At 53.3% G+C, this 10,754-nt stretch overlaps 2 protein-coding genes across 2 annotated transcripts; both read left to right on the top strand.

The window, feature by feature from the left end:
- Nucleotides 1–2,361: 2,361 nt before the first annotated feature.
- On the top strand, nucleotides 2,362–2,970 carry CABS01_04112 (uncharacterized protein; the record flags this gene model as incomplete). The annotated part of the gene is made up of 1 exon (XM_060537483.1): nucleotides 2,362–2,970. The coding sequence occupies one exon, from the start codon at nucleotides 2,362–2,364 to the stop codon at nucleotides 2,968–2,970; it is 609 nt and encodes a 202-aa protein (XP_060390328.1).
- A 2,412-nt stretch (nucleotides 2,971–5,382) lies between these two features.
- Nucleotides 5,383–9,971, top strand: CABS01_04111 (vacuolar protein sorting/targeting protein PEP1; the record flags this gene model as incomplete). The annotated part of the gene is made up of 2 exons (XM_060537482.1): nucleotides 5,383–9,275; nucleotides 9,335–9,971. 2 exons carry the CDS (start codon nucleotides 5,383–5,385, stop codon nucleotides 9,969–9,971), a joined length of 4,530 nt encoding a protein of 1,509 aa, XP_060390327.1.
- Nucleotides 9,972–10,754: the final 783 nt, after the last annotated feature.

Below are 10,754 nucleotides of genomic sequence, written 5' to 3'. Positions count from 1 at the left end.
TGAAAAGGTAGTCGAGGCGACGAATAGATTTCGCCAGCACCGGTGAATGTGAGATACGGAAGGAGTGAATGTTGTCGCGCTTGCTGAATGAGTCGAATGGAGTGCGGAAGCTCTGAGGTTCACCAGTAGCGTACCAAAGTCAACAGAAGGCGCGGTGATGCTTTTGGGAGGCCTCCTCTGAGACGTGAGGGAAGGAGCAACCACCACAGAAGTGCACAGCGATTTGGGGAGAGATGAAGAGGGAGCAACAAGATAAACAGAAGAAAGAGGAGCGGGAGATGATGGTATTGTCTACCGTACTCCCTACGGACAGAGAGATGAATGCACGTTCAGTCCCTCCAGTCTGCCTTGCCCACTAGGTCAGTACAACATCCTTGGCAAGACCCAACTTGTACCTGGTTATACTCAAGCAACCACAGCATCATCATCACTTTCACCTGCCGCAACATCTTTCACAAAAGCCCGACGCCTACCTTTTACCCTGCATAAACCGCGGCACCCCGGAGATCAAGCAAGCTGTACCAATCATCGGACGAACAATGACGATGGAAAGCTGCTGTTGACCACCAAAAGGCTCGGAGGAAGCTGACCATGGAACGGTCAATGCCAAGAACGAGCGTGCAGGGCTCTGACGATTGTCGCGAGCGCATTCGCTGGCTGCTCTTTCAAGTGGTTTCTGGTTTGATGAGAGCGAGACCAATATGTCGCCTAAGTCTTGGCGAACGCGGACTGAGTCCAGAAAGCTTGACTGGTCGAAAGAAGCTTGTGTTTTCTTGGCCAAGTCACCTGTACAGACGAAGATAGACCGTTATTTTTGGTACGGAGTGTTGCTGAGAGAATTCCCCTTAATATCGATTCTCCCTCTCATTTCGTCAGCGAGTGTCGCAAAGCGCAGTGCATTGCAGTTCAGAAAGTTACCTTGCCTCCCTCAACTGAATTTGGCGGTAAGCGTTTCTTGATTCTGAATGGTCTGAAGTTTGGCTCTCCCCAATGAGGAGGGAGGGCGCGCCATGTGCCACTCCCTCTCAGCCATGGTTGTATGTTTACATCATGCTGCCCGATGAGGGAAGCGCCATTCATCCACGCCTTTATGCCGGCGGGAGCGTTGAGAGGTGGCTTGATGGGAATCACACAGTCGGCAGAGCAAGCAGTGCTGATACTTTGCGTCTAGATAGCGGTTGATAACAAATGCTAAAGGTCAGAAGCCACCGCCTCAGACTCAGAAAGCGGGTGCAACCCGAATGGAGGATAATCTGGTTGAAACGGGTGATGAGGAAGCTGACTTACAATGGCCAGACGGGACGGCTTGGTGCGCTGTCGCCCACATTCCACCCTGTCAATGATTACAATTGCCAAGACCTGATTGTTTTGAGACAGCACAGAGCACAGCTGGACAGGCAAACCGAAGTGTAAAAAACCTGGCAGCACAGGGGTCGGTTTTCGCTAACATGGGATGGCACAGAAAGCACCGTACTTCCCGTCTTCTCCCTCAGATTTTCCTCACCGAAAGATACGCCGGCTTTCTGCAGGTCTGACCAGTCCAAAAGATGCGACACACGTGGCGTCATCCTGACCAAATCAGTCAACTACCTACCTACGCCAGCCCTCTCGATGCGGGAGAATGTGAGGGAATCTGTGTATGGTCGCCCGACCGGTGCCTATCTCCCTCTCACCTCCTCTTCCTTGCTCGCCTGCAATGGCAGATCTCCGACGGGACTAAGTATCGGTATTCTTAGTGTATTCGTAGGGATGGAAGATGGCAACGTGTGTGAGGCGCTGTCCTTGCTGGTTACCTTCTCGTCTGGTGTTCCTGGATCCGTCAGAGTGGATCATGTGCTTTGAACCAATCAGCGTGTTGTTTGTTAAAAGAAGGTTCAGACCCCAGAATGGTCAGTGCGCGACGCAGGAGGGGTTGTTTCGACCTCACCTTCCACGCTCGCTTTCTCTCCCACCAGTCAATTCAAACCCGACGTGAAAGCTGTCGACCGTAGCTTCGCATCGAAACCTGGCTTTCGGCCGGCCCTGTATTCGATCTCTGCTCGATCCGCAGAGGTAGATCATCACGTTGCCCCGACGTCTGCAGCTCCCCCGGCCTTCCGCGAAACGGCCAGGCTGCACGCACATACCCCGCCATCCCCCTGTGCCGACCTCAAGCTGCCAGCTGCCGCATCGCATAAGTGCTAGGCCATCACCGAACGCTTTGGGCCGCCGGTGAGCACTCGCCCCAAGCCTGCCTGAACGGCACAGCCTTGCGACGAACATACGAAGCTCTCGTTTGGAGCAGTTCCTCAAACACGACCAGACAGCTTGTAGCTTCTTGCTGCGATCAGCTCTGCTGAGCTGTCAGAGTTTCTCGACATCATGCCCTCCGAACCTACCAAGCCCTCTAATGCGGGTATCATCACGGATGATGCCGGCGAACGCCAGATACCCGAGTCGAAGCGAGCAGACGGCAGCGTCCGCAAAGCCATCAAAGTGCGCCCCGGCTACCGCCCTCCTGAAGATGTCGAAGTCTACAAGAACCGCACTGCCGCTGGGTTCCGCGATCGCGCGACAAGAGGTGGAATTCCCGGAGCGACAGGCCTGAAGGAAGAGAAGCCCGACGCCTCCTCTGCCGCGAGTAATAAGAATGCAAAGCGTCGAGAAGCGCGGAAGAAAGCCAAAGCCTCCGGCGAGGAGGAAGGAGACGATACGAAGCAGATCGGTGGCGACGGTAACGCTGCTAAGGCCGAAGAGGTTGACCCTGAAGTCGAGAGAGAAAAGAAGGCTCGGAATCTTAGAAAGAAGCTGAAGCAGGCAAAGGACCTCAAGGATAAGAAGGAAGGCGGGGGGACGCTTCTGCCAGAGCAGATCGCCAAGGTCATCAAAATCAACGAGCTTGTTCGCGAACTGGATGCTTTGGGTTTCGATGCCGAAGGAGAGCCCAAAACTGCCAATGGGGCTGACGGGGAGTCCAATGCGAAGGATTAATCAGCTTATCAGTGCTTCTGGCGTCTTTTTACCTCGACACCAGCTCTGCCATGCGATCAATCAGGGCACAAGGCAGGCCGCCATCATCTTTGCACTATGCACACCGCTCACGTCGAATGGCTGCCTCACTACGATGTGCACTTACCCTAAGAAAACTCTCAAATAGGGCTTTCGAAACGGCCGGCAGCCACAGAGCGGTTATAGGATCAGTTGGTCTTCAACAAGCTCGATACAAGAGATTGCCTGGTTCGGGGGTTGCATGATGCACGGTCTCAAGATAATCGACCACCCCCGATTCTCTTGTGACGATGGCGGATCCGATCTTACATTTCTCTGTATGGGCTTTCTAAAAGTCAAAGAATGTGCAATTTGGGAGATGGAAGCAGGGCATAACTTCGTCTGGCCATTGGCATAAAGGTGCTTTCCAACATGTAACGCTAGACGATGGTGGATCAGCAAATGGACAAAGCTGATTTGAGAGTTGTGGAATATGAGGTAGTTGCCTATATAAACCCCCGCTGCTTCCAAGAAAAGAAACCTCTCTACTGCATCACGCACAAATCAAGTTTCTATGGCGCCTGGACGTGATTTTTGTCGAGGAAGTGGTAACACCAACAAGCCAACACACACGCCTGACCACTATCTGCATGATCCAATGCTGATGCAGATAACGGGAACCCAACCGCATTGATCTTGCGGGGCAAACCGTCTCAGCCATCTCGTATAGAGGCTCCAGGTTGCATTGCCTACCTGCATTGATGGGGCCAGATCTCCTGCCCAAGTGTTTCGTATCAGAGACTCGTACGGAGTAGGTCAAGCCTCTTTGCCTTCTTCTTCATCCCGGGGCCGATCCTGATCGCCCCGGTCATCTTTCCCGGAGGCCGATGGGAGCCCATGGCTTCCAGGTGGAGAGGGATCTGTTCCGGATCGTATCCGGCTTGCGCCGTGGGGTTCGGCCGGGGGTTCATCTTTGTAATTTGTTCCGGGAGAAGTGGAGTTTGCAGGTGCTCGGTTCCACCAGGAGAGATGCAATGTAAGCCTTCAATACTGACAAGCACCCGAGGGCATTTACTTGAATAGAAACGTTCTCGAAACGAGAACAAATAAGTACCTTAATGAGTTAGACTATTTTCAATAATCTCTTGGACCTACCTTAGGGTGATGAGATGTTGTGCATGATCCGGACTCGACTAAGAGTGAGGCTGGGTGTGACTAGTAATCAGGATGCTGCTAAGTTTCTTTTGTTCTCGATGCACCCGCAGAATATGCGAAATTTACGTTGAAGATATGGATAGATGCGAGAAAAGAAAGCCCCGATATTGACGACGAGCGGGTAGGTGGATCCGGGCTAGTCTCCGAAGATGCTTAAAAGATGCTATTGTATACTGTGTATGATTAAATTGAGATTCGCCATTCGATAATATCTCCAGACGAGACAAATTTGCTACCTTAGTAATTATGGCTTTCTATCACCAACCTAGGAGAAATGGAAACATTCCTCGCGTCGATAATAACATACGTGGGAACGGAGGCGACAGATTTTGGTCTCAGAATCTCCCATGAGGCTTACCACCGCATTTACGGATAGCTTCAAGCAAGGTATTCGAAAGAGAGTTGCGAATTAGTCCCGTTCATGAACTTCAGCTGTCGCCGTGAAGACTTCATTCGGCAGTAGAAGATTACTGGCTCGGGGTTTCTGTAATCAGACATATGAAATAGTTGTAGATCACGCTTGGGACGCATTCATCTTTTGGCCAACGGCAGAGTATCGATGCTGTTGACAGTGGGTAGTACAAACACATACCATCCTCCGGATGAGCCGGAAATAAGGATACCAGTACCTAGACACTTGAATTGAAAGTCCAATTAGGCAACTGATGAATCCACCGATGAAGTCGCTATCCGATGTATCGATTAGCACGATTCGACGCTGAAGTAATGCCGATATCTCTGTCTTCTGGCAGTGGTGGATGGGAAGCATTCTATATAAAGGCACAAGGCAGGGGTGGCGGGGCGAGGCAGCCGGGCGCGGCCAGGGAGACAGCTGTCGGCATCGCACCGGGAGCACCCTGACTGCCTGATTGGGGGGACCCGGGGGCCGAGCGACACTCTTTGATGCGCTGGTGTGGCGTCAAAGCTAGGGTGGAGCTGAAGCTTAGCCACCCGACTCGCGTGCTGCGAAACATACCTCCTACGCTGACGTTTCCCTCCGGACATGTGTTTGACTTCGACGACTTTCCAACCGACACGTTAATCACCCAAGTCAATTACCGCTGGGCTGGCCCGTACGATCCCTCCTGCTGTCTTCCCGCGTCCGTCTCGGGACGAATCTTATTGCTTTTGGGCGACCCTTACTCCCTCTGACAACCTGTTCTTTTTGATGATCACCAATATCCAGACGAAGCTCCGAACATGAGGCTAAGGGGCCAGGCTGCCGCCCCGTGGCGCATCCTGCTGTCTGTCTTAACCTTGACAGCAGCTGTCCAGGCAAAGGACGAGCCGACAATCAAGGTTACCACAATCAAGCATCCTCCCATCAACCTGAATTACTTCGAAGACTCCGACTCTATCCTCTACCACGATGTCTCCGAACGAAACATTTATCGGTCCGACGATGCGGGCGTGTCCTGGAACAAGGTCTCAGACGTTCCTGGCGAAAAGGCCTACATGCTCACGATGCACGAATTCGACAAGAGCCGCGCCTACGTAATCACCGAAGGCAAGGAACACTGGAAGACCTCGGACAAAGGCAAATCATGGCAAAAGTGGGAGAGTGTCGCCGGCACCAGTGCCTTCCGCGAGGACATTCTCCATTTCCACGCCGGCGACCCGGATCGCATCATCTTCAACGGCATGGACTGTGCCGGCATCTTTTGCGAAGAAGTCTCCATGTACACAACGGATGGCTTCAAGTCCAAGGCGAAGCCCCTCAGGTTCAACACTGCGGGATGCTGGTGGGCCAAATCTTCGGATCTCTTCACAACTGGCAAGGACGACCTCGATAAGCAGCGGATTCTCTGCATTGTCCGCGACAGCTTCTCGCCTTTCAAGGAGGACCAGCGGCTCTTTGCGTCGGACAATTACTACGAAAAGATTGACAACAAGATTCAAGAATTTGAGCCGAACATGGATACAACCAGAGGTGTGCAGGGTGTCGTCAACTTGGCCGTGGTCAAGAAGTACTTGATGGTTGCCACTTCATCCCTAAACACGGATGAAATGGCCCTCTTCGTCACAGACGACACCATCAAGTGGCATCGCGCCATGTTCCCCACCGATCATGGGCACAAGATCAACCAAGAGGCTTACACCGTCTTGGAAAGCACCAACTACAGTATCCAGATTGACGTCATGAACACAAGACCTTCGAACCCAATGGGTGTCATGTTCACAAGTAACTCCAACGGCACTTTCTTCATTGAGAACCTTGAGCACACAAACCGCAATTCCCGTGGTCACGTTGACTTTGAGAAGATCACAGGTGTGCAGGGCATCTTCATTGTCAACACTGTGAAGAACTATGAAGAGGTTGAGAAGGACCCCAGAAAGGAGAAGCAAATTGTCACCAAGATCACATTCGATGATGGTCGAAACTTCCACGGCCTGAAGGCGGGTGACGATGAGCTGCAGCTGCATTCTGTCACTGATCTCGACAACGTTGGTAGGGTGTTTTCCAGCCCCGCCCCTGGTCTTGTTCTCGGAATTGGAAACAAGGGTAAGGCTTTGACCAAGTTTGGCGAAGGAGACGTTTACGTGTCCGACGATGCGGGTGTCACTTGGAAGAAGGCTCTCGATGGCCCTCACAAGTACGAGTTTGGTGACCAGGGCTCCATCCTGGTAGCCGTCAAGGACTCCAACAAGGAAGATGTGGGAGAAATTCAATACTCCTTGGATCACGGCGAGAATTGGAAGAAAGCCTCGCTCCCGGATGACCTGAAGATCAAGCCCGAGCTGATCACAACAACACAAGACTCGACCAGTCTCAAGTTCCTTCTCGTTGGCCGGACCGGTGGCGATAATGCCAAGTACCATATCATTGCGATTGACTTTGAGGGCCTGCACGAGCGAACATGTAAGGACGACGACCTGGAGGACTGGCACGCCCGCCCCGATGCCGATGGCAAGCCTACCTGCCTGATGGGCCACAAGCAGACGTACCGCCGCCGCAAGAAGACGGCCGACTGTTTCATGAAGCAGGAGTTCAAGGACCCCGTTCCCGTCACCGAAGACTGCGAGTGTACGGATGCGGACTTTGAGTGCGACTACAACTTCGTCAAGGATGGTGACAACTGTAAGAAGGTTGGCCCCATCGTCGCGCCTGACAATGCCTGCAAGAATGCCAAGCCGGACGACACGTTTAAGGGCTCATCAGGCTGGCGCAAGATCCCAGGAAACACTTGCAAGCGTAAGAGCGGCGCGCAAAAGGATGATGAAGTTGAGCGAAAGTGCTCCGACATTGGCGGCACTCCCAGTGCGCCTGCTGATGGCAAGATCAAAGCGGTTCAGCACGTCTTCAAGACAGACCTGAAGGACTTTGAAAAGATTTACTTGGAGAGGGGCGACTCGAGCACTGAGGCTGACGAGACCATTCTCGTCCGACCAGTCGAGTACGCCGGCAACAGCATGCGAGCCGACAAGCAGATTTGGCGAACAAAAGACCACGGCAAGACATGGGACAAGATTCTTGAAGACGAGGAAGTGCGCGGCATCTACCCCCACTACTACTTCAAGGACGCCGTGTTCTTTACCACCGACTCCAAGAAGGTCCTGTACACGATCGATCGCGCGGAGCATTTCCACTCTTTTGAGGCGCCCACGAAGCCCGGAACGAGCAACCCTCTCTCCTTCCACCCCGATAAGAAGGACTGGCTCATCTGGATAGGCGAGAAGTGCGAGAAGATTGATGGCAAGGACCAGTGCTTCAAGGAGGCTTCGATCTCCAGGGATCGCGGTGATAATTGGAAGACGGCCATGCGCTACGTTCAGAAGTGCGAGTTCACCGGTCACTCGGCCTACAAGTTCCGCGATATGCGCCAAGTTGTTTGCCTTGCCCACAAGCGCGAGGACAATGAGAAGGACAACCCAAAGGTCATCGTCTCCAGCAAGGACTTCTTCGACGAGGACAAGCAATTCCATCAGTCAGATGTGAAGGACTTTGCCACCATGGCCGAGTTCATCGTCGTTGCCGCAGAAGACAAAGAAAAGAATGGTCTCCGTGCTCTTGCCAGCTTAGACGGCGTCAGCTATGCTGAAGCACACTTCCCCATCAACTTCAAGCCGGGCCACCAGAATGCCTACACAGTACTAGACAGCTCCACGCATGCTGTGAACTTGTTCGTGGCCACCGAGACTACGGAGGGGCGCCGGCAGGGAAGCATCATCAAGAGCAACTCGAACGGAACGTCGTACGTCATGAGCGCACAGGCTGTCAACTGCAATGATGAATACTATGTGGATTTTGAGAAGATCACCGGCCTCGAGGGCGTCGCACTTATCAACACCGTCGCTAACAAGGACAAGAAGAACGAGCCGAAGAAGGTCCAAACCCAAATCTCTCACAACGACGGCTCGCAGTGGGCTTTCCTTCCTCCGCCAAAAGCTGACATTGATGGCAAATCTTACTCATGCAGTAGCAGTGAGGGCGATGAGAAGTGTGCGCTGCATCTTCATCATTATACCGAGCGAGCGGATAAGAAGAAGACCTTCTCCGCTGCTACCGCGGTTGGACTCATGTTTGGCTACGGCAACGTGGGCCCGAATCTGGGCTCTGTCAAGGACGCCGATACCTTCATGACGACTGATGCCGGCATTACCTGGAAGAACGTCAAGAAGGGTGCTTGGACCTGGCAGTACGGTGACCAAGGATCCATTGTTGTCCTTGTTCAGCGGGCCAGCCGCGAGAACCCAGTCAAGACGAAGACTATTCAGTACACCACGGATGAGGGCAAGACCTGGAAACCGTTCGACTTCACCGACAAAGAAGTCACTGTCTTGGATATCTCAACTCTCCGCTCTGGAGCCTCGCGAAACTTCCTCATCTGGTGCAAGGACGATGGTGGCGAGATGTTCTCTGTCAACGTTGACTTTACGGGCTTGAGCGACCGCCCCTGCAAGAACGACGAGAACGGTGACTCTGACTACTACCTGTGGTCGCCCAAGCACCCATCGCAGCCCGATGACTGCCTCTTTGGACACGTTTCAAAGTACCTGCGTAAGAAAGACGAAGCGAACTGCTACAATGACCTCAAGGTCCAGCATCTCTACCAACTCCAGAACTGCACTTGCACCAGGGCCGACTATGAATGGTAAGCACATCCCCACACCTTAGTATTCGCACGCACTATGGCTAACAACTGATTCACAGCGACTACAACTTTGAGTTGGATGGCCACAAACAGTGCAGTCTTGTTGAGGGCAAATCTCCCATGTCGGCTGAGCAGTGGTGCAAGGAAAACCCCGATGCTGTCGAATACTACGAGCCCACCGGCTATCGTAGAATTCCGCTCACCACCTGCGATGGAGGCCAAGAATTCGACAAGCAGGCCAACGTCCACGCCTGTGCCGGTAAGGAAGAGGAGTTTGAGAGGCGGCGCAGAACGTCTGGCATTGCAATCTTCTTTGCGGTTGTCATCCCCATCGGACTCGCAGGAGCCATTGGCTGGTGGGTATACCAGAACTGGAACGACAAGTTTGGTCAGATCCGGCTGGGCGAGTCGCCGAACCTGGACAACGACGCGCCGTGGATCAAGTACCCGGTCATTGCCCTGTCGGCGGTGGTTGCCGTCGCGGCGGCCCTGCCGCTCGTCGCCTCGGCGCTGTGGAGGCGCGCCACCTCTGCTTACGAGAGTGTGAGCGGTGGAAGCAGGGGCAGCTGGCTCAACGGGCGGGGCAACCGCAGGTTCACCACGAGGGACAGTTTCGCGCGGGGCAGAGGAGATTACGATATTGTCGACGACGACGAAGGCGAGCTCCTTGGTGACGATAGTGACGAGGACGTATGAATGGGTTTCTTATGATTGGGGGAAGGGAGAGCAATGGGCTGCTCGCGGAAGCCTCTTTTACTAAGAAGTAAACGCGGCACCTAAGCGTAACTGTGACACTATTGTTTACTGTTGGATTTTGGAGTGGATGGGGCTATCAAGTAGGGCAGGGAACTAGGCAAAGGCTGAAAGAGAACATTGGTAGACCGAAATCTTTCCTTAGAATGTGTATTTTCTAGGCATGGCGTTGATTTTCAAGCCCGTTTTGGTTCTCACTTTGACGATTGACATGCGTTTGCTAGAGTCATGCGCATCGTGACCTTCAAACAATGTTTACATACGGGGTATACGCACTAGCTATGGAGTATGAAAGTGGACGTTGTTCTGAATCTACTTTGACCTTGACAGCGGGCAGACAGCGACGCGGAAGTGCCGAAATGATCGGCAACCGACTCGTGCGAGCTCCAAGATGGGCTACGGAAGCCTTCAGATTGTTTGTCTACGATACCTAGGCGAAGGGCGCACAAGACTGGGAGCCCGGAAGTCGGAAAGAGCGGATATTTCCGGCTGCCCCGGGCCGGGGGGGACTCGAGCCCGTCAACGGTCAAGGACAGGAACCGAGAGCTTGCCCCCTTTTTTCTGGTGCCTGGTGCCAAAACCTCTCTCTGCTCTATTCGTAGAGGCCAGGGGCCTTGCGTGGTGGGGATCGTGAGTCGTGACCGAGTCGTGGGCTGGACTTGCGGAGTAATAAGATGAAAGTTGTGTCTTTTTGGCGGTCTGGGTCTGGTTTGCTTAGGGTTCTAT

Source organism: Colletotrichum abscissum, assembly GCF_030869225.1.
Source record: "Colletotrichum abscissum strain IMI 504890 chromosome Unknown Scaffold_8.1, whole genome shotgun sequence".
NCBI classification, from domain to species: domain Eukaryota; kingdom Fungi; phylum Ascomycota; class Sordariomycetes; order Glomerellales; family Glomerellaceae; genus Colletotrichum; species Colletotrichum abscissum.
The sequence above is the reverse complement of the archived record's forward strand: the minus strand, read 5'-3'. Positions and strand labels throughout refer to the sequence as shown.